Source organism: Paramisgurnus dabryanus, chromosome 24, assembly GCF_030506205.2.
Source record: "Paramisgurnus dabryanus chromosome 24, PD_genome_1.1, whole genome shotgun sequence".
Taxonomy (NCBI): Eukaryota; Metazoa; Chordata; class Actinopteri; order Cypriniformes; family Cobitidae; genus Paramisgurnus; species Paramisgurnus dabryanus.
In genome coordinates this window covers 22,763,644-22,791,500 of record NC_133360.1, presented here as the reverse complement: position 1 = coordinate 22,791,500, position 27,857 = coordinate 22,763,644, and the positions used below count along the sequence as shown (strand labels likewise).

Here is a 27,857-nt window from a genome sequence, read left to right as displayed (position 1 = left end):
CCGTTTGCCACTGAACCTGCATTAACGACGACAGTGGGGCCTCCAGCCTTAGTCAAACGGGTTGGTATGTATGGTCGGGTTGCGTTTTTCGCGCTTTCGTGTGTCTTGTGAATAGTATGCCATACAGACCCGTTTGCCACTGAACCTGCATTAACGACGACAGTGGGGCCTCCAGCCTTAGTCAAACGGGTTGGCATGTATGGTCGGGTTGCGATTTTGGCGCTATCGTAAGTCTTATGAATAGTATGCCATACAGACCCGTTTGCCACTGAACCTGCATTAACGACGACAGTGGGGCTTCCGGCCTTAGTCAAACGGGTTAACACGTATGGTCGGGTTGCGATGTTTTTGGCGTCTTCTCCTGGTCCTGTAAATGGTATACAATATAGACCCGTTTGCCACTGAACCTGCATTAACGACGACAGTGGGGCTTTAGGCCTTAGTCAAACGGGTCGTCAGGTTTCATTTTCTCTTAAAGATCGGAAGGTGACCCTTATTTACCATATATACCCTCGCATTGGGCCCCCAATTTGCTAAATCCTCAACTGTGGATAACATAATTATGCCGCAATATTTAGTCTGTCTGGAACTAAGCTGAGTTAAACCACATCACTGTGTGACACTTCAATACATATGAACGGCTGCTACGCTAATACGATTTTGTTTTTCTCTCCCTGTCTCGTCCTCGACCCGAGGACGAGACAAACAGACCCAGTCCCGGTAGATGTGAAAGTCGGCACACCTCTGATCTACTGGCCGTCCTTCAACGTTATGCCCAGCTGATACCTGACCAACGATCACCGGCAGAACCGCTTAATCTCCGCTAAATCTCCATTTCCGTTCTCCCAAGGGTTTTTCCCTCCTAGGACTTATTTTTCCTCGGATAAAAGCCCGGGGGTTTTTTTTCTCCTAGGGGGTTTTTCACCCCGGGGAGGCAGCCTTTTTGGGCTTTACCTAGCTTCCTCTTCTATACGTTGCTTTAGTAATACGTGCAATTATAATATTGAGTCATAGCCGCAGCAAATTTAACTGCTCATGCTATCATGTATTCTGTTGTGCTATCTGTCGTTTTCTGTGCTTTTCACTGCTTCTATTTATGTAAAGCTGCTTTGAAACAATTGACTTTTGTGAAAAGCGCTATATAAATAAAATTGAATTGAATTGAAAAATTGAATTGAATTGAATTGAATTGAATTGAATTGAATTGAAAACAGGGCTTTAAGTCTAAAATACCGAACTTGTCCTTTAAGTCATTTCGTCAATAAAGAGAAAACGTTGTTTTTGTCTTAAATTGATATTTCCGCTATTATCCACTAGATGGCAATCTTTCCCAACTTAAACACTGACGCATTCACTCGACACATCAGCATTGTGGTGGATTTAGCGTGACGTGTAAGTTTTGATGGCTCTGAATCTGATCTCTTACAAAAGTTCTTCACAAAAATGGAATTATCTCCGCTTTTAGCTGAAAATTTGAGAGGTGATAACTGATAAGAGAACAAATGAAGGTAGGATGAAAAGTTTTTTTTTGTTGTTGTTTGAAAGAGGATGGTCTGTTCTTTCATTTGATATTTTATGTTTATTTAAAGAAGATAATTTTTCTGTAAGGCATTAAACTAAAACTGGGTGGCAACTTTTTAAAAAAACGCTGACGGGGAAAGAGTTCAGCATGCTTCCAAGCATATTTGATCATCACTTCCACAGTTGCACGATATAAATGTTAATGTATAAATTAGATGAATGTTGATTTATAAAATAAACACCACAGTCTTAAATCATATTTTCATTGTGTCTTTGCTGCATCTGTGTTGGTTGTGAACTGGGCTCTGTTTCAGTCACACTTGATTCTGAGGAACTATTTTTTTTGGCGGAAGACTAATATTTTTACTAATATAATTACAACTTATTTGTGTTTTATTTTATGAAATCCTGCTATGTATATGAAGTAACCGTTTTATAAAAGCAATAATTCCCGCGAAACAGTGGGGTTACAGTGCATTTTATAACATTTTATAACTAACAACGCCCCTTAGCTGTTATAAAATGCACTGGTAACCCACTGTTTCTTGGGGCTTATTGCTTTAGTTTAACACTAGGGGAGCTGGAAAATGAGCATATTTTTTTTTTAAGTGGACTGTCCCTTTAATCAACAATACATTCTCTGTAATTGTGTTATATCTTTTTTGTACAGTGAACAGTATATATCACGTATTTAAAAACAAATTAAGTACAGTTTAGAAATCAACATATTAGTACAATCAAATATATTTGATACAACTGACACTGTGAGCAAATATGTTGTTTTGTATATGTATAATTTCTATATACATTTAAATGAAGCAAATATACCTTAAAAAATAATTTCACAGACAACAAAGAAAAGACAGGCTAACAACTTAAAAAATGTAACAGGCACCTTTTACTAATTCCAAAGACTAATAATTGTGATATTTGGGCCTAATATACATCTACGTGGTGTAAAACGTTTTGGGGCAGTTTTTCGGACAGGGCTTATCCTAAAATGCACGTTTGTGCTGCCTTAATTGAAAAACACCTTGTACTGACATATCTTAACATATATTAATGCCAATGTTTTGTCTCAAAATTCACACCAGTATTGTTTTCTGTAAGGTTTGTTTGTAAAAACAACTTAAAATCCTAATTTAATCGAGGTCTAGTCCTGGATTAACCTAAAACTGCCCCATAAACTTAGAAAATAAACATTGGAATGGTAAATTTAATGTGACTTACATGTACATTCTCCTTTATGATCCTGTGTCCATTTGTGGTCACTACATACATATCCGATTTCCAACTTAGAGACGTAGCCAGCTTTGCAGGTGAACTGTATTTTATCCCCCGCGCTGTAGCTGGTTTTAATAGAGTCAATAGAAATGTCAGCATTCTTTTCTGATGGGAGCTCAGGAGGACAGTCTGTCAGACAAATGTAGAGAGAGACATCAAATAGTGGCAGATGTCAAACAAAGCCATAAGTTTGGTTGCCTTTGATCAGTGTCAAAACAATTCATCATTATCAATCATTTCCCTGCCTGACATCTTTGCTTTTTGTTCTTATTTTGGGAATTGTGTAATTTTTTTTAAATTAAACTTTCAAAGAAATGTGCAGAAAAGGCCTTACCTGGTTTTGGCGTAGCATCAACATTCGTGCATATCCAAAGGTATAAAATAGCTAGACTTAATCTCATCATCTCTAAACTGTTAGTGAACTCACAATGGAAGATAAAAAAATACACCAAACAAAGTCTTTAACAAAGTTAATATTTGCCAGTTCTGGGCAGGACCTTGCAATGTTTCGTTGGAACCACATGGGAGGGGTTTATAAAACATGTTTTGTAATCATTTAAGTTTGAAGTATGTAAGTGTAAACTTATAATAAATAATGGTTTCTTTCAAATCTCAAGAAAATATTAACTACATGTGGTATTCACAAGAAGTAAACCAAGTTAATTTACCTAATTTGCAATTAAAATATTTTCTTAAAATGTCTTATCACGAACACTGACAAAAATGTTTTTAAATAAGATCCTTAAACATCAATACCTCACTCTTTCTAGAAAATAATACAACTTTTATTAGGAAAAAATTGTGACGTTTCAACCACCATCAAGGCCTTTACCAGACATCAAGAACAACGATACACCTTCTTTCAAACACACAATCAGGAACAGGTGTTTTCCATTCAGCATACTAATTATGGAAATGGATTTCTAATGGTGCGTTCACACCAGACACGTCAGAGGCGGCAAGCGTGAGTGATTTACATTTTAAGACAATGCAAAGACGCGAATAGGCATCCTGCGGCGTTGTAAGCGAGAATGGCTCGTTCCACGTGAATTAAGCATTGCCGCATGATTCGGGCAAGTTGAAAAATCAAAAATTTGGCAGATTTTTGCGCCACGTAACCAACAGGAGCTTGCTCTAGTAGCGACGTGATTACACGAAACGAGCGGAGGCAGAAAAACAAAAAAGCAATGGAGGACAATCATCATCACTACACAAGACATCTTCGTTTGTAAGAGTGAAGAAGTCAAACAATCTAGTAAGTTTACTCAATTTGAGCCATATAAGCCCCTCCTATGACGGAAAGTTATGCGTGAAATTCGAGTCATTCGAGACATTCACGCGTAAATTTGTGACTTTCACCCGCGAATGAAGCGAGTAAACTCAAAATGTTCAAGCATCCAACTAGGGCTGAAACAATTCATCGAGTTACTCGATTACAAAAATTCCTCGAGGCAAAAATTCTGCCTCGATGCCTCGTTAAATTCCTGACGCACAATATACGCGCAGGGATCTGATTCACACGGACTGTTGCTCAATGTTCAGGAAGCACACCATAGCGTGTGATACATTTTTAATTTAGTTGGCATATTGAAAATGAATGTATGTATTTCTGCCGTACCAAACTGCAATAAAGCAACTGGTCTGACTGGGGCGTCACTTTTCCTCACGCACAGCACGCGTGCACACACAAACACACACACAGGTTGCTACGTTACCATAGCAAATAGGCTCGCTCCAGAAATTATATATTATTTTTAGTAGCCTAATGGTAAATGCTGCAGGTGTAGAAATCTACATAAAACAGATATTTACTTTGATGTCAGGGCTAGATTACAGCATGAAACGTGTTGTGTATATTAATAAATAAAATTGCTTTATTTTTGGCACTGGCACTTATAAACACTAAATGGGTAAAAACTGCAATAAATAGGCTTAATTTTGGAGCCAAATGTTGGAGTTGGAATCAATACCTCTGGGTTTTTCTTAGAAATAAAAGTCAAATGCTTGATCATTTTAGAGCCACATCATTTTCGTTATGCATTATTTGTTTTGATTGTTTAAAAACACAAAAAAATGATCAGATTAATCGATTAATCGATCAATTAAATGCTAGATTAATCGATTAAAAAAAGAATCGATAGCTACATCCAACTACGTGCGAATAGAAAATTAAAGAACTCACAGATAGAATGTAAATATTTGTGCTACTGATTGCTAATGTGCCCACATCTTTCACAAAAGAAAATGTTCACAAATACGAGTATACAAACAAACCACATGGGCATAAATGACACTAAATGAATTACAGGTGATAACACTTTTTATTTAGTCAGTTCCAGGATGTGGAAATCTGGAAATCCAGGGTCACTGTGACCTGACTTGTCCCCCTTTGTGACTGTTTGTCCCTGCCAGCTAACATTTTGTAATCAACCACTAACATCTAAACACCTTCACACCAGATTTTTTTCCCAGTGTACAATTTTTATTTTATTAAGTTGATCTAATAAATAGAGCCCTATGAAATCCGTATATTTATTTTCAACTTCCGTGTTTTCAATTTTCATTTTTCTGGTTTCTGCTTTTAATTGTTAAATTATATTTTAGTAATCAAAAAGCATATTTTTCAACTTTCATCGAGACATTCACACGGAAATTCGCGTCATGGGAGGGGCTTCTGCGACTCGCTTTCTGTAATCACGTCACTACTAGAGCAAGCTCCTAACTAGTTAACGCGGCGCGTTTTTCCGCCAAAGTTCAAATTTTTAAACTCACACGTTTGCCGCGACAACGCTCACTTTGCGCCATTCACGCGAACAAGGCGGAATCGCGTCTACCGCACTAACGGTGCATTCACACAGGGCGTAAGCGTTAACGTTTAACGGAAGGCTTGTCTGAAGCGTGGCCAACAGCCAATCACAGGGGCCGTAGCACATGCTCCGGTCTTCCATAAACGTAATTGGGTGGCTTGCCTAGGTTATTTGCATAAGGCAATCTGATTGGCCGATGCTTGCGTTGCCGCTTGAAAAGTTGAGAAATTTTCAACTTCTGCTGCGAGTAACGGCAGTGACGCGACGCCGACGGATCCACAATTCAGTTCGCCAACACTTGACGTCACCCATTAAAAGTGAATGGGAAGCGTCAACGCTAATGCCACATATGAATGTACCGTAAGTGCCTCATTTGCGACGCGAGACCTCCAGACACGCGTCAAAGCGTCTTCACATTGACTTGACTCCTCTACCGCGGCTGGTGTGAACACAGCATGACACAAAAGAAAAAGTTTCCGAAAATTTCCCTTATCCCCCTACATCTGTTTTTCCGCATTGCAGGGGCATAAATATATAAATTGTCTAAAAAAACCAAGATTTGTTCAAATGTATGTTCATGGTAACCTGTCTTGAGTTGGCCCTGTTACAGTAATGTGTTGTGCTACTGGATTGCTAATGTCCCCACATTTTATAGCACTACGATCTTCAATACGACTTCTCAATTCTCTTGTTTCCCCAACATAAAACAAACTATACGGGCAACATAGCATTAATGACATTGCATGAATTAGAGGTAATAATTACTTTTTATAGATTTATTTTTGCCAAGTTCTAGGATTTTGGAATCTGGAAAAATGAAATGTGACCTGTACTTTTCCAGTCGGATCATTGTGACCTGACCTGATTGTGTTCCTTATCACCTTATGTTACTGTTTGTTCCCACCAGCTAACATTACATAATCAACTACTCCTAACATCTTCAAACCTTGTTTTTTTTACAGTGTGCAATTTTTTATCCAGTTTATTTCAACTCTCCTTCAATAAAAAAAACATGATTTGTGCCAACCGCTATTTTTCATAGATTTTTGTCTTGTCCACTACAATAGACACCAGGACTGAAGCAACATTAATGTACAAGAAGCAGGTTAATTATAAGACATGTTACATAGAAGGAAAACCTATGCTGATAAAAAAAATAGTAGGTCTACACTGCAAAAAAATATTTTTAAGAAAAAATGTTCTTATTATTTCTGTCTTGTTTTCAGTAAAAATATCTAATATTCTTAAATTAAGATGCTTTTTCTTGATGAGAAAAACGACCCAAGAAAATAAATCTAGTTTTTAGATCGAAAATATCAAATTTAAGTGATTTTTATGCATAAAACAAGCAAAAAAATCTGCCAATGGGGTAATAAAAAAAACAAATCTTGAACATTATTCTTAAACACTAAATTCAAGAAAAATTCTTACCCAATTGGCAGATTTTTTGACTGTTTTATGCACAAAATCACTTAAATTTGATATTTTTGGTTTAAAAACTAGACTTATTTTCTTGGGTCGTTTTGCTCATCAAGAAAAAGCATCTTGATTTAAGAATTTTTAGATATTTTTACTAAAAACAAGACAAAAAACTAAGAATTTTTTTTTATTAAAAATATTTTTTTGCAGTGTATAAGTTACCTTGCATCTGCAAAAAAAAAAAATTTTTAATACTTTTTAAGAAAAAAATCTTAGTATTTTAGTCTTGTTTTCAATAAAAATATAAAAATATCTAATCATTTTTTGCAGTGCAAATGTGTACATGTAAAACAGGACAATTATAATACATTAAGAATTTGTAATAAGGCTATTAAATGTAAATTACCATTGTTAACTTAAACAAAATAGTGGGGTGTCTATAATGTTGTAGTCCTAAATATAATTTAAGTTTTAGTCTCGTTTAATTCTATAGCTTTTCCTAAGAGGAATCTGGCGGACTGGCGACAGGTGGCGCTGTTCTGCAGCAAAGCACAGTATTATGCGAACTGTGAACTGTTCGTCACTTCTCTGTTTTGTTGGCCATGTGAATTTGCGTGAAAAGTTGATTTGGACGCATAAATGGCTCTGAAGAGAGCTGTAATCCTGCCCGGGAATGGCGCTGGGAACGTGGAGCACTGTAACTGGTACGGCTGGGTAAAGAAACGAATAAACGAGGTATTAATATGAATGCAACGGAAGTCATGCATTTAAGATATTCTAAAGACAACCCGGATCGAGCAGGATAATTTCATCCAGTTTCCTCAAAACATGAAATAATAATAATAAACAGCTAATATATGTTTAATTATCTCTACAGATTTCAGATATGTCCTGTGTTTTGAAGAACATGCCGGATCCTGGTAACTTAATCACAACTTGCATGACTTGATATGATGAGGTTTTAACTTAAGTATTGTTTATAATGTCTGATTCCTCCTGACAGTCACCGCGAGAGAGAGCATCTGGCTTCCGTTCATGGAGAAGGAGCTGAAATGTGATGATGAGACTGTTATTATTGGACACAGTTCAGGAGCTGCTGCAGCCATGAGGTAATGATCTTGTACTTGCTCCCCTTGAGGTGACCAGTCCGTTTTTGGGTGTTCTGTCCCATAAACAACCAGCAAACACAATGAAAAAGCCCGAAAAACAATAAGAGCCCTTTAGCCTGCGGAGTACCTGAACGGACCAATCATGTAATGATTATTTTGACCAGCAGAGGGGGCTGCGAGCTACACTGATAATTACTTGGTCAATGCATTGTAAAAAGATAAAACAAACAATTAGATTTACATGAATTAATTGAATTAGAAACACACAACAATAAAAAGACGAAAACAATAAAAATACATAGATGACAACAAATTCGATTTCAATGACCATTGAACTAGAAATTGTCCCTGGTTTGTATTTTAAAAATCTGGTCACCTTATTTTAGGCTAACATTTCAACCATTTCATTCCACATGTGCATATTTATCTTGAAATTTAAATTTTTCATCAGTTTGAATTTTTTTGCAGTAGTATTTTACATAGTTATTGTTATTATTACCTGTTATTGGACTTTCATTATTTTATTATTTTTAGCTACACAAAACGTACCTGTACATTTGCACAAGTGTCCGTTTTCTTATATATTGTTTTGTTGTTGTTATTTTAAACGAATTAAACATTTACTAACAAATTAAAATGTTTAAGTAATAGGTTTGCATAACGATTAATCGTGATTAATCTATAGCAGAATAAAAGTTTTTGTTTAAATCATATATGTTTGTGAACTGTGTTTAATAATTATGTTTATGTATATTTTGTGTATATATGCATGTATATATTCAAGAAATTTGTATATTTATGTATAATTTATATTATATATAAATATGTATATGTATTTTTTATTAAAATTATACATGCATGCACACACACACACACACACACACACACACACACACACACAGAATTTCAAGAAAAAAAATATTTAAATATAATATAAATTATACATAAATATACAAATGTATGTACACCCCGACGTTATTATACACAGTTCACATACACACACACACACACACACACACACATATATACATATATACATATATATATATATATATATATATATATATATATATATGATATAAACAAAAACTTTTATTCTGCTATGGATTAATAGTTATTCATCCCTAATAAGTAAGTGAAATGTGTTTTCTGTTCATTTAGGTATGCAGAAACACACAAAGTATTTGCTCTTATTCTGGTGGGTGCGTACACATCAGATTTAGGAGATGAGAATGAGCGTGAGAGTGGTAAGTTTTAAAGTCAAAATGAAGTTGAAGTGAAAACTGAAATTATTTGGAATATTGTAGATTTTTTTTTTAATTACTTATCTGCGAGCTTCATTTTTTTTTAAATGCACTGCAAAAAATACCTTTCTTACTTAGTATTTTGTCTTGTTTTCAGTAGAAATATCAAAAAATTCTTAAATCAAGATGTATTTTCTTGATGAGCAAATGACCTAAGAAAATAAGTATAGTTTTTAGACAAAACATGTAAAATTTTATTGAATTGTTGCTTAAAACAAACTAAAAAAATCTGCCATTGGAATAAGACATTTTTTGCTGAATTTTTTTTATTCAAGAAAAATTATTATTCCATTGGCAGATTTTTTTAGCTTGTTTTAAGCACAAATTCACTTAAATTTGACATGTTTTGTCTAAAAACTATACTTATTTTCTTAGGTAATTTGCTCATCAAGAAAATACATATTGATTAAAGATTTTTTTATATATTTCTACTGAAAACAAGACAAAAATACCATGTAAGAAAATCCTTTTTTGCAGTATAAATATTGTGATTGTTGATTGACTGCTGACACATACAAACTTCTCTCGTCACTCTTAGGATATTTCAACCGGCCATGGGAGTGGGAAAAAATCAGATCAAATGTAAAATACATCCTTCAGTTTGGATCCACAGATGACCCCTTCCTGCCATGGGAAGAGCAACAGGAAGTGGCTAATGGACTAAAGACCGATTTACATAAATATGTTGATCGTGGACATTTCCAAAACACAACCTTCCCAGAGCTTATTGGTGCTGTAAAAACGCTCAAAACTAACGGCTAAAGCGCTGGAACAAGACTACACTGCCTCTTTATCCTGAATGTTATGCACATGCTTTGCAAAATTACTTCATTCTTTAGGGGCCAAGTGATTTTGTATCTTTAAGCATCTGAAGACATGGCATTAATGGAGAATAGTCATCTTTTATCATCCTCAAGGTAGTAGTATGTAGAACAACAAACATGTAACCTGGACCAACCATCAATACTAAATCAAAGATATACAAGTAGATGGTAGCCTACTTAGCTACTGTTTAAGACTACCATTTACCATATCTGTGCTAACATACATCTGTCTCAGTTTGTTTTTCAAATTGCAGCAATAAATCCACGTGAAGCACATTTAGACAAAAGTTACAGTACTTAAATTTTAATCAGTTATCTACTTGACGTAAAAACTCAACCAGGTCAAAGCCTCCCCTCATTTAAATAGAGAACACCATTTAAGCAGCCGCTTATGAGCACTATTTATTCATATCACATAGTTAAGCAAAAAATGTATAAACTCAAGTTTACATAAATAAAGTTTACACTGCAGTCTCACAGACAAGCAATATATTAATAATTCATATACAATCCACGTCCATGAGGCATGTCTGGTTGTCTCGGATTTTGTAATGGGGGTATAAATTAGAAATGGGGGGGGTTTGGCAGTTTTACATTATGATACGAATGTATAACATGTTTTTTCTGTGATTCCCCATGACGTCAATCTTAAAAAGCGGATAGCACCAATAGTTCAAGATCAATATAAACATTTATGGGCAGTTTTCCCAGACATGGTTTAGGCCTTGTCCACACAGACACTGGTAATTTTATAACCGTGACTTTTTTTAAGCAGTTCGACCTTTCGTCCACACGAAAATGCAAATAACGTGAAAATATAACCTTAATATCTTTAATATATTGAGTAAGATCACGTCAAAGATTAAAATCATAAAATTGATCGTTGAAACCAAATTTTGATAATCTTTATTTTAATTTGATATTGGTTTCATAAACAGGGTCACATATGTGAGTGCAAGCTGTTTTTTAAAGCAACACTATGTAGTTTTTTTACCTTTAAATAATGTCTCTAAAATTATTTCAGTGATAGAACAACTTTTAACTGGACAAATTGTACTGTTGCTGCAACCTGAGCAACCTCCTAGCTGCTACAAGCACACTCTGAAAGTAGAGGTGCAGGGTAGGAAACACAGCCCCGCCCCTCCCCTGCCTGCAGAAGAGTGTCTGATACCAGGCACTGTTGCGCTTTTCAACCACATGGGGGAGCTGTAAGTCATTTTTACATGGAAACTACATAGTGTTGCTTTAAGTAAAGACATCTTAAAAATGCTATTTAGTCTGGGACTAAGCTTAAATCCTGTGTAGGAAAATGCCCTGTACTATTATTGAAATTTTAATTGTGAGTGACACCTTTTTTTTCAGTGGATTATAACAAAATTCTTTTAAAAGCAATTATTTTTTAATCCAGTAATAATGGCTCTATTTTAAAGTAAATGTAACATTTCATTAAAACACTATTTACTGATCTGATATTATTTCATTAACCCAAAAAGTACCACAGGTGTGTCAGAAACGTAGTCCATTTAACATGTTTGATGTATGTCAGACCTCCTTCGTCATAGACACTAAAATATAACATCAGAAGTCTTCAAATATGCTGCATAAATTGTACATACATTATAATGACTGCCACAAGAGTCCTGTATTGCTTACTGTAAAACCTGAGTTAAGTTAAAGTGCGCATAGTGAAACAATATAAACCATTTAAAGGAAAACACCACCGTTTTTCAACATTTTACTATGTTCTTACCTCAACTTAGATGAATTAATACATACCTATCTTTTTTCAATGTGTGCACTTCATCTTTGCACAGCGCTTTGTGAAAGTGTTAGCATTTAGCCTAGCCCCATTAATTCCTTAGGATCCAAACAGGGATGAATTTAGAAGCCACCAAACACTTCCATGTTTTCCCTATTTAAAGACTGTTACATGAGTAGTTACACGAGTAAGTATGGTGGCACAAAATAAAACGTGCCCTTAAAAAAAAATCGCCACGTTTTATTGTGTGTCACCATACGTACTTGTGTAACTACTCATGTAACAGTCTTTAAATAGGGAAAACATGGAAGTGTTTGGTGCCTTCTAAATTCGTCCCTGTTTGGATCCTAAGGAATGAATGGGGCTAGGCTAAATGCTAACACATTCACGAGGTGCTGTACAATGATTAAGTGCACGCATTGAAAAAAGATAGGTATGTATTAATTCATCTAACTTGAGGGATGAACTTAATAAACTATTGAAAAAGGGTGGTGTTTTCCTTTAAAAAAACAACAACAAAAAACCTACTTGCAAACAAATCTCTTTATCTATTTAAGATCTCCTATCTCAACCCAAAATGGCCATTTAAGCAGCTGCGACACATTAGGCATAACATGTCTTCTCTATCAGAGAAACTATATGGCTTTCTTTTTCCTTCTTGCTTTGGTGTAACCTCTTCCAAACCAGCCCCCTTGCATCGGTGTGGCTTCTGCTTGGACCTGTGGGTCTTGTGAAGTGTCCTCCAGAGCAGAAGGGGGCGCTATCTCTTTACGAGTATGACTGTCCTTCTCTTCTGTACTGAGCGGTGTAGCCAGGCTGAATATAGGATCTTGTGATCTGTTATTTATGAATAAACAAAAGACAAATGGTTGCAGTCCTGGTTAACACAACATTTAAACCATCCTAAAATAGAGCGGGCAACTTTTCTTTGGCCAATTACATAACTGAATAAACCAGGTAGCCGCAGACGACATTCAGATCCTGGTCACTTTGAACTGCCATTGTATGTCAATTATGGAATGAGCAAATATTGACTAATGATCATTTAAAATATAATCCATGATTTAAAGGATTTCTTGCCTGTTGTAGACTGGAATTTCCAAGCCCAGTTCCTCCATGAGAAGACGCATTACAGTGTCACACTTCCCATGGATTTTTAAAGTAGCCAGGTTATCTTTCGGTGTCCACTAAGATTAATAAAGAAAAGACTATTAAGTCATTAAATGCTACTCTAAAAAATGTTTTTAACTGGTTGAATCAACAATGGCCTGTTGCATGAAGCTGGTTTCAGTGGTTATTCAGTCGGGCTTACAAAGTGGATTGGTTTAAAGCGGTGTTCATCACCATGGTAACTTATGCTACACGGCTAACCTCTGGAGCAGGTTTTATTCTGGGTAAAAAAATCGAAAAACCGGACCATTCAGCTATGGAGAATGGTGACATAATTCTGAAGCATGACACTTAACAAGAAGGGCAATATGGCCTGAAAGGCATAATCATACATTTTATTTTAACATGCACACAAGGAAAATAAAGACAACATTGCAATTACCCAACATTTTTAATGATGTTTAAAAAATAATGCATTTCATTTAAATCTGCTTGGCAACATCTTTTGTTTCGGGTTGCATATTATTACAGTATTGTTTTAAAATAAAGTTTTTTATTATCATTTTCAATTTTATCTTTGACTCTATATTATCTTTGATGTCATTATTCATCCACTGTATTATTTTTTACAAATATCTGTTTTATTAATATTTATTACATGAAATATGTTGGTTATGACTTTTCAATCAGTTTTATCCTCATTGTAAGAGGATAAAAATAAACTGTAACACCTAGTGATGGGAGAAACACAGCTTTTCGAAGCTTCGAATTAGGGATGCAGCGAATATTCGGCCACCGAAAATTTTCGGCCGAAAATAGCCCAAAAGAGCATTTTCGGCTTTCGGCCGAAAGACTTTTATCACCGAAACATACGGCCGAAATGTTGTGATGACGCAAACAGAAACCGCGCCCTGCATGTGCTTGTCTGAAGCAACATGTATGCGGCGTGGATGTATTTAACCGCAAAAAGGCGCTAAAGTACGCACAGAGGCACATGCGGTTGTGTCCGGTCCAGACGTGATCATCACAGTGAGTACGCCCTTCAAAGATCAGAACTCTTGATGTGTAAACTTTAGAGAGAGTCACGCAAATGTGTCTCATACTGTATAGTCCATTAACATACATGTGCAGAATAAAGCAATGAAAAACAACGTAACGTTTTTATGCTGCGCTGTTTGGGATTCGCCTTCGTTCTCTGTGTGCGCGCGCGTTTCAGTGCCCTCAATAGTGCACACACTAGTGAGACGCAAACAAGCGAACGTAAAATCTTTCTGTTATTGACAGGGCACATATAAACAAAATTATCTCCAAAGTATTCTTTTTCTAATAAAAACATTTGTTTATGTCTTAAGTGTATGTATAGATTACAGTCATAAACCAGTCTCTGCTTATTTAAAGAGACACCTCAATTACTTAAGTCTAACAAAGAGACAAATAGCTCTAAAAATAATAATATATTTAATTTATACATTAAAGACAGTGTTATGACTCATTTAATTCGAATTCTGTACCTAATGCTAATGTTAGCCCTTATTAATGTGCAGCTTTGTTCTTTTTTATAAATGTTTGTAATTTCTTTATTTGTTATTAGATTTTCCCCACCCCCTTTTTGCTGATCTGAAAAATAATCCGATCCGTGCCTCAAAAACTGTAATGTGATCTGAACCGTGAGTTCTGTGATCTGTCACACACCCCTAGTAAAGGTAGTACACAGTGATAGCCATAAATGCATTTGTACTAATAATTGGCATAATAATTTATTTCGGTGTTTCGGTTTCGGTTTTTCGGCCTTGGTTTCCTCATTTTCGGTTTCGGCCAAGAATTTTCATTTCGGTGCATCCCTACTTCGAATCAATTGAACCAATTGCTTCGAAAATTGATTCAGTTCGAAACCCACACACGCTGGCGACCCCTACTGGTCAAAACAGTGTAAAAGCAGATCGGTCCACACATTTTACACTTTTTTTTTACAAAATAATAGCAAGATTTTTATTAAAATATGTTAAAAAAATTATTTAACTTAATTAAGACATAGTTAAAAGTGTATTATGTGTTTTTAGTTTTATTTAGGGCAAACGAATAAAACTAACTACCCTTTTAAAGGGATAGTTCGGCCAAAAATGATATTAAACCCATGATTTACTCACCCCCAAGCTGTCCGAGTTGCATATGTCCATCGTTTTTCAGACAAACACATTTTCGGATATTTAAGAAAATGTTTTAGATCGTTAAGTTGATTAAATGTAATGTTACGGGGTCCACCCATAGTCCACGACCTTCAAGTCCAAAAAAAGTGCGTCCATCCTTCACAAATTAAATTCAAACGGCTCCAGGATGATAAACAAAGGTCTTCTGAGGGTAATCCGTGTGGTGTTGTTGTAGAAATATCCTTATTTAAAACTTTATAAACGAAAATAAATACCTTCCGGTAGCGCCGCCATCTTAGTCGCGTCCGCATTCAGGATGAGAGCTTACGCAGCCTACGGAGGCTACTCTGCTGCTGCTCTGTGCCCCCGCCCTCCGAATTTGTCATACGTCACTAAGAAAAGTGCGTACACTACGCTAATACTCTCTCCTGAATACAGAGGAGTCTAAGATGGCGGCGCTACCGGAAGGTTTTTATTTACGTTAATAAAGTTTTAAATTGGATATTTCTACAACAACACCGCACGGATTACCCTCAGAAGACCTTTGTTTATCATCCTGGAGCCGTTTGGATTTAATTTGTGAAGGATGGACGCACTTTTTTTGGACTTGAAGGTCGTGGGCTATGGCTGGACCCCGTAACATTACATTTAATCAACTGAAAGATCTAAAACATTTGATAAAATATCCGAAAATGTGTTTGTCTGAAAAACGATGGACATATGCAACTCGGACAGCTTGGGGGTGAGTAAATCATTGGTTTAATATCCGAACTATCCCTTTAATTATGCAAATTTTTGTCATTAAATCTGTCTATAAACAAAAAGTAGACAACATGGCTGTGTTATGAGTCAGAAGGATAAATGTTTTATGAACTTTAATAATAAAACTGACCCGAGTTCACCTAAACTTATTAGACACTGGTCATGTGATCAACTCCCCCTAGTGGTGAACCATCGGATTTTCGAAACGTTTCGAAACAGTTATGACGTAATGAAGCCTTGTTTGCTAAAATCACGTGACTTTGGCCAGTTTGAAACAAGCTCCGAACGACTGATTCGAAACAAAAGATTCGTAAATGTTTCGAAGCCTCATGAAGCAGTGCTTCGAAAACGACCATCACTAGTAACACCTTGATCAACTTATTTAAAAGCAAACAATGTTGCTTTCTACAGTGTGCATATGCTTCCCAGATAGCAATGAGTCGGCGGACCACCGGCGGTGCTCTGGAGGCAGTAAGCGTCATAAGGGCGTAATCGCAAACAGGTCTGACGGCGGACCGCCGGCGGCAGCCGCTATAGCCGACAGCTTATGGCTGGGGGCAAAAAGAAGTCCTGCGGATATTTTTTGCTATCTGGGTTATTATAAACTCCTCATATAAGCGCATATTACTTTCTTCAATGAAGAAATACACACACCTACTTTCCCGTGTTAAAAACTATTGGCTGTTCACTAAAAAAACATCAGCCTATCATGTGCAAACACATGATATATAATTATAAACTCAGGGTTTACACCTAAATTGATAACTAGCGTCATGAGATGGATGAACCCGGCTTGTATTAATCAGGTTTTGTCAACTCAAAACGTACTCTGCAACTCAGAGTTTGTTCAATTTGCTTCATGCAACAGGCCACTGGTTATGGGCAGTTTAAATATTCAAATATTACCTGCAGATTTACAATATACAGCTGTGGTCTCTTATTGGCTGGTCTGTTCATGCACCACAAGCAGGAATATTTCTTTAAAACCTGCAAAGAAACAATTCATAAAAGTCTGATTTAGATTAAGTGTACGCATTAAAAAAAGATAGGTATGTATTTATTTGTCTAAATTAAGGAAAAAACATTAAAATATTGAAAAATTGTGGTGTTTTCCTTTAACAAGTGGCAACGCAACAATATTGAGCTGTCTAGTAAGAAAACATTTAAATATTAGCAAACTGTTGTTTGTAACTGAGAGTGAAAAAAAATTGTGACAACTGACATAAACAGACCATGACTATACTAATGTTACATTAAGTTACACTGCTGAACTGGCGATAGGGATCTTCCACAAAAATAAAATAAATATATTATACATTTTAGCTACATCCACAATTATACATTTTGGATATAGACTGAAACGTACAGTTGCTATTAACACTACATGCGAAGGATGTGAAGCTGGCTGACACGAAAAGTGTGCACGTAGCCCATTCTTCTGTTAAAAAAAACCCCTGCTAACCGGTGCCTTTTGTCACCATGTTTCATGCCATACCACACTCATGACCGGGCTTATCAAATATGGTCTAGATTAGCACACACTGTTTTAAATGGCCACCTTTAAACTGGAGCCCAAACAGAGGATCAGGTCAGCCTGTTGTGCAGACTCTGCTGCTCCCTTCCAGTTAAGAGGTTGCTCGAGGGTGCCACGTTCACCGAAATGCACTATTGTATCCCTGAGCTCCGCTCCGCAGTGTGGACATCGACGTCCGGTCTCATGTCTGTGCAGACCTGTTCGCTCCGTCACATCAAACAATCGAATAAACTCCCGCATCGGAGAACAGGAAACACAAACCTGTGAAATACACATAAATGTTTCACAATCAAAAAAATTTGTAACTATTATAAATGCTTTCTGTTGGAGATCACATTTAAAACGCAAATGAGCTGATCTCTGCATTAAATGCAAGTGTCGTGATTGGATAGTGCAGATTAAGGGGCGGTATTATCCCCTTCTGACATCACAGGGGGAGCCAAATTTCAATCACATCATTTTTCACATGCTTGCAGAGAATGGTTTACCAAAACTAAGTTACTGAGTTGATCTAGGACCAAATTATTGCACTTAAAGTCAGATTTTCATGATATGTCCCCTTTAAAAGCGAGGGTGTCACATGAAATGACAAACTACTCATATTTAAATCACTTTGTGGCCAATTTAAATGTAACAAATCTCTTTCACAGACCTCAATGAACATGTTGCCGTGTAGTTCAGACAGACTGTTTCTAGGCATCCCACTGCGTAGGTGAAGACCATCACAGTTCTGCGAGACTATGTGCTGAACCTGCAACGATTCAAACTTTTACTCCTATACTAGTAAAATTCACACAAACATTTAACATCAATCGTGTGACATCACTCACCATCTTAACTTTGTGTAACATCCAGATGCACATGTGTGTAAGCGTGGGCTCGGCACGACTGAGGTCTGACGTACTGACAGATCCAGACAAATATTAGCACATTGCAACAAAAAAAAATAAAAACATAGATTCCAGATTAAAATGAACCGAATTAGTATTGTTTTTAAACATACTGGAGCCTTTACCTGAAAGATCGACCCTTCTGCAGCTGTGTCCACACACCATTGGGACCCCGATAATCTGGGATAGAGGCGGCCTGAAGAAAAATATAACGCATTATGACAGTCAGTGAACTTAATAAAGCAACAACAAAACACAAAAATGTCAAGATATTCAATATTATAGTTTCTTTTTTAATAAAAATATGACATATGATTCCTTTCACACTAATTTAAAGGATTAGTCCATTTTCTTAAAAAAATCCAGATTATTTACTCACCACCATGTCATCCAAAATGTTGATGTCTTTCTTTGTTCAGTCGAGAAGAAATTATGTTTTTTGACAAAAACATTCCAGGATTTTTCTCATTTTAATGGACCCCAACACTTAACTGTTTTAATGCAGTTTAAAATTGCAGTTTCAAAGGACTCTAAACGATCCTAAACGAGGCATAAGGGTCTTATCTAGCAAAACGATTGTCATTTTTGGAAGGAAAAATAAAAAAATTCACTTTTAATCCACAACTTCTCTTCTTCCTCCGGCTGTTTGATGAGCCTCACTTAATTGCGTAATGACATGGAAAGGTCACATGTTACATATGTGAAACGCACATTTGCGGTCCATTTTAAACAAAAAACTGACACAAAGACATTAATTAGTATCAATCAACATACAACGTCTGAACGGTCCTCTTTATCCAAACTTGTAAACACTGGGGCGTAGTTTCGATACGTTATTTGTGACCTCTTGATCTGATTGCGTATTACCCAAGGTCGCGCTGACGCGTCACAGGACCGGAGGAAGGCGAAAGTTGTGGTTTAAAGTGCATAGTTTTTATTTTTCCTGCCATAAATGATAGTCGTTTCGCTAGATAAGACCCTTATGCCTCATTTGAGATCGTTTAGAGTCCTTTGAAACTGCAATTTTAAACTGCATTAAAACGGTGAAGTGTTGGGGTCCATTAAAGTCCATTAAAATGAGAAAAATCCTGGAATGTTTTCATCAAAAAACATAATTTCTTCTCGACTGAACAAAGAAAGACATCAACATTTTGGATGACATGGTGGTGAGTAAATAATCTGGATTTTTTTTAAGAAAATGGACTAATCCTTTAAATTAGTGTGAAAGGGGTGATATGTCATTTTTATTACTGTAAAGTGTTGGGGTCCATTAAAGTCCATTTAAAATGAGAAAAATCCTGGAATGTTTTCCTCAAAAAACATAATTTCTTCTCGACTGAACAAAGAAAGACATCAACATTTTGGATGACATGGTAGTGAGTAAATTATCTGGATTTTTTTTAAGAAAATGAAGTAATCCTTTAAAGCAAACATAAAAAGTGTATTTCAGTCGAAAGCTGGAAAAAGATCTTTTTATGGCTATATAGCACAGGACAACAGAGATTTTTGACATACGGTGCTGATTCCTGCTCCAGTGTAAATGACAACATGCTTGGCCTGCTGCATTGCTTTCACCAGCTGCTTTACTTTAGTCTTCAAGTTTTCCGCATCATCAAACACCTAAGACCATCAGAAAGACATTAATACAGTCTTTTTTAGGACCTTTATGATGAAATATTTATATGATCTTCATGTCTGTATGCATATGTACCTCTTCTTGCTTTCTCTTCAGCAGGTGTCTGCGCGTCTGCCTTGTGTTGAGGTCCTGTACAACGTCCTGATGAGCGTGAAGAAGTGAACGCTCCTCTTGTGACCGCTCGCCTTCACACTTCTGCAGGATCCTGGAGATCTTTAACACAGATATCATCCAAACACACATGTTTTTACTTGTAATCAAACATTTGTTATTTCACAGGGGTTTTCTCCTGAAAAAATTTGGATCTTTAACACAGCAGCATGTTCTTACAACAAAAACCACAATATAAATACAAAAAAAGATTTTTGATTAAAAATTAACTTGTTTTCTCCATTTACACAGATGCGATTGGTGACTGTCAGACAGATAACGCATCACGACAAGTTAAATATAGTACAGAGACTAATTCATTTAGCGAAAACTATAATTGCTTCTCTATCCAGCTGCAGTGCATTCGCATCCTGCACTAAGGATTTCACGATGCTGTTGTTATGTTAAGTTAACTAGATTAGTAAAATGTTAACGTACGAACCGTTTTAAATGTCTCTTTTTGTGTCTCTCGCTGGATTATTTTTGCTTTTTCTTGCGCTTTTCTCGTCGCACGAGCAGAAAATCCCATGTCCGTGTTGTTTGCTTCCATTCTGGACATTGCTGTTCCTGTTGTTGCTCTTCTTCTTCTTCTTCTTCTGTATTTTTATGGCGGTTGGCAAACCAGCTTATGGTGCACTACCGCCACCTACTGAGGTGGAGTGTTCATTATGTATAAAGGCTAAACGTCTCGACGCGCTGCTGGCGGCCATTTTACCACAGGCAGCTCGCTCACTCGTCGCCTTGAGTTTTAATGGTGCAGGTACGTAAATTACCATAACTTGCTTAATTTATTTTCTACCGATTTTCAAACGGTTTGGTTTGTTATAAACGTCAAAGATGTAACTATGACACTGCATACCTATACAAAAACAAAAAAAAATCATGAAACATGTTAAAGCATCCAGAATTATAGCCACGTTAATAACGTTTGTAAGAAACCAAACCGTTTGAAAATTGATAGAAAAGTGAGCAAGTTATGGTCATTTAAAAGTACCTGCACCATTAAACTCAATGCTATGAGTGAGCGAGCTGCCTGTGGTAAGATGGCCGCCAGGTGATGACGTTAGAGACTCCGCCATAACACATCTAGCCTTTATACATATCTTGGGAGTGTAAAGCACAGATTTGCAAGAAAAGAGAAAAAACGAAATTATTCCGTATAGCCCTATTTCTTTTATAAACATTTTATAATGGCTCTATGCGTCCTCCATTGCTCTAAATTACCTTCTAAAAGGCTTTGCACATTATAAGTTTCCATGCCCATTTTTTTTCATTTCCTCAATACGTTTTAATTTTTTCATTTTTATACTGTTGACATGTAAATAAATTTTGCTCTATTGTCTCTGTTTGATCACAATGTCCCCATTTACCTGTTGCATGCTTTGCTAGTTTAAAAAGGGAATTATTTATTCCAGTATGTCCGTGTAATGATAATATCTTATTTTCTGATCTTAAATGCACTTCATATCTATACCAGTTTTCCATCCAAAGCTTTTTATATTCTTAATTCCATGAATGGCACGACTCCTAACTAGCCAGCATAGTAGGGAATCGAGTCTCTTATCCATTGTCTACAGTAGATGGCGGCAATGCTCTGAATAAGAATGCGAACCGCCAAATAAGCAAGAAGAAGAAGAATCAGGGGAGAAACGAAGCTTTTCGAGGCTTCGAATCAATTGAAACAATTGCTTCGAAAATTGATTCAGGGTGCGTTCCACTCCAGTTTTAGACACACACTCGCGAACTTCCCTAAGAACTTCCCCTCGGGGGAATCCCTGTCGCCATTTTGAAGTGCGTTCCACTTCGTCAAGTGGACGAGGGAAGTTTGTATGGACAGACCCTCGCTCCCTCGATTTTGACCGAGGGAGCGAGTCTGCTTCATATGTACACTTCAGGCAGCTTCATATCCCACAATCCAACACGATTGTGACGTCACTTCAGCAACTCGCGCTTTGCACATGGAGGGGGCGGTCTCCACTTTCCATGTGATCAAGGGCTTAGGGCGATCCATTTGAACCCACTTCAAGTGTTCTAGCAGTAGTGGGCACCATGTTAGACACTGGTCATGTGATCACCTCCCCCTAGTGGTGAACCATCGGATTTTCAAAACGCTCCGAACCAATTGATTCGAAACAAAGGATTCGTAAAATTTTCGAAGCCTCATGAAGCGTGCTTCGAAAGCGACCATCACTAGGAGCAGCATCACTCTTAGCACATGTGGTATGCACAAAAAAGTCCATAGAAGAAGATTCATAAATGTTTGTTGAGATGTTGACGGTGGTACATGAGATGGATGTGACGTGCTGTAAATCAGTAGGAACTGATCTGTCCATGCTAGATATTGATGATTTTATCACAGAAATCTCTCAGCTGAAGAAGGAGGTAGCGTTACTGGAGGCAAAGCTGAGTTCAAGAGGAGATGAAGGACTGAAGAGAGTGCGTTGTGCTTGTGAGGATGTAACTGATGGGAGCTCCACTGAATGTCTGGATTCAGTGTGGATGAGCAGAGATCAGAGCCGCACACCACAGCCACTGCTGGACTCTAAACTCTCTGAAGAGAAATCCAGACACACACATGACTCAGAGCTCAGTCTCACTTTACTCTGTTATACTGAGTCAAAGCCCACAGATGCTCAGGACACTACAGTGTGTGACAGTAATCAGAGCTTACAGGAAGATCAAACCTCCACAGAGTCTCTGGATTCTGTCTGTATCGCTGGAGAACAGCAGCAGATCCTGCAGACCACACTGAAGATGTGTTCAGTCAAACTCATCGACTGCAGGAACATCATGATGAAGATGAGAAGAGAAACCACAGAAGATGAAGATCACACTGAAGATAAAAATGATGATGATGACGACGACAATGATTTTATTCCTTCAGGTATGTTTTAATGTCATTCCATAAGAAATTATATAGAACTTAATAGAGTATATGAATTAGAATTAGTTTATACTTTTGATTTCAGTGAAATAAATGACACAATATTATTGGCAGACTAAGGAGGGGTACTTTTATTTTAAAGTATTCTGCTACAAAAAAAATACTTAATTACGTAATTTAACGCAAGCACTAAAATATAAAACAATGTAGATTCCACACATATACACTCACCTAAAGGATTATTAGGAACACCTGTTCAATTTCTCATTAATGCAATTATCTAATCAACCAATCACTTGGCTGGTTATTTCACAACTTTGACTGAAATAACCACACGTTACAACTGAGGTATGCAGCAAAGCATTTGTGAAGCCACAACACACACAACCCTGAGGCTGATGGGCTAAAACAGCAGAAGACTCCACCGGGTACCACTCATCTCCACTACAAATAGGAAAAGAGGCTACAATTTGCACAAGCTCACCAAAATTGGACAGTTGAAGAATGGAAAAATGTTGCCTGGTCAGATGAGTCTCGATTTCTGTTGAGACATTCAGATGGTAGATTCAGAATTTGGTGTAAACTGAATGAGAACATGGATCCATCATGCCTTGTTACCACTGTGCAGGCTGGTGGTGGTAGTGTAATGGTGTGTGGGATGTTTTCTTTGATCTCAATCGTCTTTATTGTCTCCATGCTTTAAACATCACAACATCTTCATTTGCCTGTTATTGAGGCGATCTCCGCGTGACACTAGTTTTCTTCATTAAGTTGTCATAATGAGACTGTCTGTCACGAGCACCCTCTAGCTTCACGTATTAATAAAACAGGCAAACGGTGTGAATGGCTGAAGCCAATGCCGTGTATAGAATAAATATGGATTAAATATTTAAAATGGAATAAATATTTCTCCAAATACGCACACTTTAAATAAAAAAGCCCCAAATGAACAATGAGTTGTTGAGTGCTTTCATGACAACCATGCAGGAGGATTTTTCTCAATGACAGCGACTGAGGGTCACACTTGAAAATTAAATACAAATTCATAACTCTTGACAAAAATGAAGACATTACTTTCACTATAGGATTTTCTGAATAAAATAAATGTCAAAAACGGAATAATAACTCTTAACGCTTTTTAATGCTTTATACATTTTTGAGGTGAGTACATTTAAACTAACAGTAACTTTGAATTAATGTAAATAAAGAACTCTTCAGGATGCCAGTGTCATCGTTAACAGGGTTGGGTACTTGTAAAACTGCGATGCGGTCAAAAATTTGGGTGCACCTTACTTTTCATCTGGTGCACCTAAGAAATAAAGTAAGGCGCACCAGTGCAACCAGTGAAAAAAGTTAGTCTCGAGCCCTGTATATGTTAGACAGTTCACATTCTAAAGTGTGGCTGCATTTAGCAAAATCAGAAAAACGCAAAGCTGTGTAATTATTGTGAGACTTCTGTTGCACGATTGGTGTCACCAGCAATATGGCAAAGCATCTGCGGTTAGTTCATCGAATCGAATTAAAAAATGCACCCACAAACACACCTACTGCCACATGACTGCAAAGCATGATGACCATAAAAAAAGCATGTTGTGTTTCTTTCAGATGAGAAGAGCGATTCCTGTTCAGACGGAGAAACGTCCTCAACATCAAAAAAACGACTGACCTGCATCACCTGTGGAAAGACATTGAGCTCACAGGGACATTTAAAGAGACATGAGAGAAAACACACAGAACAGAAACTCTTCACCTGCAGGAGATGCAAGATCAGCTTTGCCACCTTACAAGATAAGAATCTTCACGAAGAAAAGCACAAAGTGGAGAAGAAGGAGAAGCAGTTTCACTGTGAGCAGTGTGGGAAGAAATTTTTCTTCTTATCTCTGCTTAATTACCACATGAAGACACACAGTGATAGAAAAAAGCTTTTCCACTGCAGTGTATGTGACAAATATTTCAGCAACAAAGGAAACCTTAATGCTCATAACCGAAATCACACAGGAGATAAACCTTACAAGTGTCCCCACTGTGAAAAGAGATTTTACAATGCCTCGCATCTTAAGAGACATGTGCGTTTTCACACCAATGAGAGACCGTATGAGTGCAATGAATGTGGAAAGAAATTTAGGGAATTATATTGTCTAAAACAACACAAAAAAACACAACATGAGAAGAAACTCTATCAATGTTCGCACTGCGCTAAAGGTTTCGGTATTAAAGCTAATTTGATACTTCATGAGAGAATTCACACCGGAGAGAAACCTCACCTTTGCTCTGACTGTGGTAAGCGTTTCTCTGATCCAAGTACTTTTAGAGTTCATCAGAGAATTCACACTGGAGAAAAACCTTATCATTGTAATGTTTGTAGTAAGAGATTCAGTCGACATGACATTTTAAATAATCACCAGAGAACTCATACAGGTGAAAGACTTTATAAATGCTCGCAGTGTGAAAAGACGTTTGCTCGATTAGATGGCCTCAAGATCCACGAGAGAGTTCATACTGGAGAGAAACCTTACCACTGCTCCATCTGTGGAGAGAAATTCGCTTATTATGGAAGTTTTCAAGTTCACCAGAAGAAACATGCTGAGGAACAACACTGAAATCATCATTGTGTTTAATTTATTAAGTCATTTAGGGTTTGGGGAAGAAAGCTAAAATATTAAATGCATAAATATTTACTAAGTATTACACTATTATGTAAATTGGGTCAAAATTATTTTCACTTTATAGTCAAATGACATGACTTTATAAAGATGGCAGCATCGATTACTGGTCCACCCCTTGCTTGACCCCATAACTGTTCATTTGCAAATAGCGCTGTAATCTGTAATAACATCTTAAATTGTACACTGTAAATATCAGTAACAGATCTGAACATTGATAAAAACTTTGCTATATTTCTATTACTGTATTGCATTATTTAAATTTGTTTTCTTCTTGACTTCTCTACAATACATAACAAATGTTTAACATAGAAAATTATTGGGGGTATTGTGAAGAGGAAGATGCGATATGCCAGACCCAACAATGCAGAAGAGCTGAAGGCCACTATCAGAGCAACCTTGGCTCTTATAAGACGCGGGTGATTCTCACGAAATCCAGATTTAGAAGGTGGCCAGCATCAGAATTTTTAAAACGCTCTCGAAGCCAATTTTTTTTGCACATATAAGATTAAGGTTTGAACTTACTATAACCATTATTTTTAAAGGATTTAAAAATATTTCCTGTAGAATTATTTAAATTTTTTAGATCATCATTATCAAAAATTATCATTACCGCAACATGATATTACATTAAATATATGCATTTACAAACTCATGTTTCGGTAATGAGAACTAAAAAGTTGTCTTGGTACTATGACAAATTTTTTTTTTTACTTTATCTGAAGAGAAAAAATAAGAATTGCTTGTCTGGTAGCCATCTTGAGTGTCACAGTCAATTATGTCCCTTTCAACAATTAAAAAAAAAGTTCCTTGAAGGCTTAAAATGATTGAAAATTTTTGCGGAGGATGAGAAAATTGTTCTTGGATACATTTATATTCCTTATTACATGTTTATAGTATAACATTCGCTTTTTATTTATTTTTTTTATGTCAAAGAACCCAAAATCATGGGCACGTTGGCGGTAATGAAAATTTCCCCTTAAATGTGGAAGAAAAAACAAAATATTACATGAAGAGATGTTTGTAACTGTATGCTTCTTATTTTGATAGCATTTACTTTTTAAGTCTAATTTCGTGAGATTGAAGTGGTCTTAAGTAATATTCTAATTTTCTGAGATACTGAATTTGGGATTTTTCAGCAGGGGTAACAGATGTGATTTAAGTTGTAGCAAAGTATTATACTTTAAACAAAACACAATTAAGTAAAATTACAGATTTTAAAACTACTTCAAAAAGTAGACGTACACAAAAAACGACTCAATTACAGTACCATGAATATAATTACTTTCCACCTCTGAAAAAATTATAATTTATATCTTAACAAAAACTTTTGTACTCCACACAGATAACAATAATTCAAATCGGTTCAGAAATGTTAAAGTTGTTGTGCGTTATGTCTAGAAATAAAAACTCAGCTCTCCGTTTACTCGCAGTTGCGTTGTTTGCAGGCTATGTGGTTTTTTTACTATCTAAAAGAAACTGGACTGGATAAGAGAACATAGGATGAGACAAATATGAACAGAAGATGGCAGTAATGCAACCAACTAGTGATGGCGAAGTGAAGCTTTCTTAAAGCAGTGAAGCTTTCAACCCAATTGTATCGGAAAAAGGTTCATTACTCGAAGCTTTTCAAATCAGAGCTCAATGAGGACCTCTGCTGGTGAAAGTACTGTTTCACAACATGTTCCACAACCAAACAACGTATTAATTATAAAAGCAAAACTTAATGGATTGACAAATTAAGGATAGATTCATAAATAAATGTAACAATATATTAAATACATGACCAAAGCATGTTCCATTTCATGCGAATGGTACTCCAAACAAAAATAACAAATTAAGGATAGACCTTGTCTCAAAAGTATAAAAGTGTGAACCAATTAAAAAATATATCATGGTATTAAGTGGTGCAGAAAAGGCTTTTTACTACTATATATATAAATATATCTCATAAACTCACTAATCGATTCCGTGTAATGCAATACTCCAATGCAACCCATGAGGGCGCGATGCGCATCGCACAATTTTAAACCTTTGAATCAGATAACGAAGCA

The 27,857-nt window shown here is 36.4% G+C and overlaps 4 protein-coding genes across 6 annotated transcripts in view; 2 read left to right on the top strand and 2 right to left on the bottom strand.

Annotated features, from left to right (window-relative positions):
* LOC135740936 (complement factor H-like) overlaps positions 1–3,244 on the bottom strand; it is a 44,819-nt gene extending 41,575 nt beyond the window's left edge. For both annotated transcript variants that reach the window (XM_065259501.2, XM_073813535.1), the window contains exons 1-2: positions 3,140–3,244; positions 2,752–2,934 (exon numbers count right to left, since the gene is read on the bottom strand). In XM_065259501.2, coding sequence (XP_065115573.1) covers positions 2,752–2,934; positions 3,140–3,209 — 253 coding nt within the window. In that variant the 5' untranslated portion in view covers positions 3,210–3,244. The remainder of the gene's footprint in view (positions 1–2,751; positions 2,935–3,139) is intronic.
* A 4,339-nt stretch (positions 3,245–7,583) lies between these two features.
* rbbp9 (retinoblastoma binding protein 9) lies at positions 7,584–11,988 on the top strand. 2 transcript variants are annotated; one of them, XM_065259499.2, is made up of 5 exons: positions 7,584–7,766; positions 7,909–7,951; positions 8,035–8,140; positions 9,302–9,387; positions 9,983–11,988. In XM_065259499.2, exons 1-5 carry the CDS (start codon positions 7,671–7,673, stop codon positions 10,204–10,206), a joined length of 555 nt encoding a protein of 184 aa, XP_065115571.1. In that variant the 5' UTR covers positions 7,584–7,670; the 3' UTR covers positions 10,207–11,988. The 2 variants fall into 2 exon arrangements, with proteins under 2 accessions (XP_065115571.1, XP_065115572.1); XM_065259500.2 differs by having other exon boundaries at positions 7,594–7,745.
* Positions 11,989–12,456: 468 nt separating this feature from the next.
* sirt7 (sirtuin 7) lies at positions 12,457–20,844 on the bottom strand. Its single transcript, XM_065259498.1, has 10 exons — positions 20,699–20,844; positions 20,182–20,319; positions 19,986–20,090; positions 18,596–18,666; positions 18,411–18,483; positions 18,233–18,331; positions 17,605–17,841; positions 16,953–17,033; positions 13,108–13,214; positions 12,457–12,864 (listed from the first exon to the last, which is right to left on the bottom strand). The coding sequence occupies exons 1-10, from the start codon at positions 20,813–20,815 to the stop codon at positions 12,663–12,665; spliced, it is 1,230 nt and encodes a 409-aa protein (XP_065115570.1). The 5' UTR covers positions 20,816–20,844; the 3' UTR covers positions 12,457–12,662.
* Positions 20,845–22,395: 1,551 nt separating this feature from the next.
* LOC135741216 (uncharacterized) lies at positions 22,396–25,986 on the top strand. Its single transcript, XM_065259880.1, has 2 exons — positions 22,396–23,140; positions 24,746–25,986. Exons 1-2 carry the CDS (start codon positions 22,513–22,515, stop codon positions 25,738–25,740), a joined length of 1,623 nt encoding a protein of 540 aa, XP_065115952.1. The 5' UTR covers positions 22,396–22,512; the 3' UTR covers positions 25,741–25,986.
* The last annotated feature ends 1,871 nt before the right edge of the window (positions 25,987–27,857 follow it).

Bases quoted from the DNA above. Each gene is read 5' to 3' on its own strand.
- rbbp9 (XM_065259499.2), top strand. From the start codon at position 7,671: ATGGCTCTGAAGAGAGCTGTAATCCTGCCCGGGAATGGCGCTGGGAAC. The intron at 7,952-8,034 runs GTAACTTAATCA...TCCTCCTGACAG, and splicing joins GAAGAACATGCCGGATCCTG to TCACCGCGAGAGAGAGCATC. The intron at 9,388-9,982 runs GTAAGTTTTAAA...CGTCACTCTTAG, and splicing joins TGAGAATGAGCGTGAGAGTG to GATATTTCAACCGGCCATGG.
- sirt7 (XM_065259498.1), bottom strand. From the start codon at position 20,815: ATGTCCAGAATGGAAGCAAACAACACGGACATGGGATTTTCTGCTCGT. The intron at 20,320-20,698 runs GTTCGTACGTTA...TCTGTGTTAAAG, and splicing joins AAAAAGAGACATTTAAAACG to ATCTCCAGGATCCTGCAGAA. The intron at 17,842-18,232 runs GTCTGTGAAAGA...TGTATTTCACAG, and splicing joins ACGGCAACATGTTCATTGAG to GTTTGTGTTTCCTGTTCTCC.
- LOC135741216 (XM_065259880.1), top strand. From the start codon at position 22,513: ATGTTTGTTGAGATGTTGACGGTGGTACATGAGATGGATGTGACGTGC. The intron at 23,141-24,745 runs GTATGTTTTAAT...TGTTTCTTTCAG, and splicing joins CAATGATTTTATTCCTTCAG to ATGAGAAGAGCGATTCCTGT.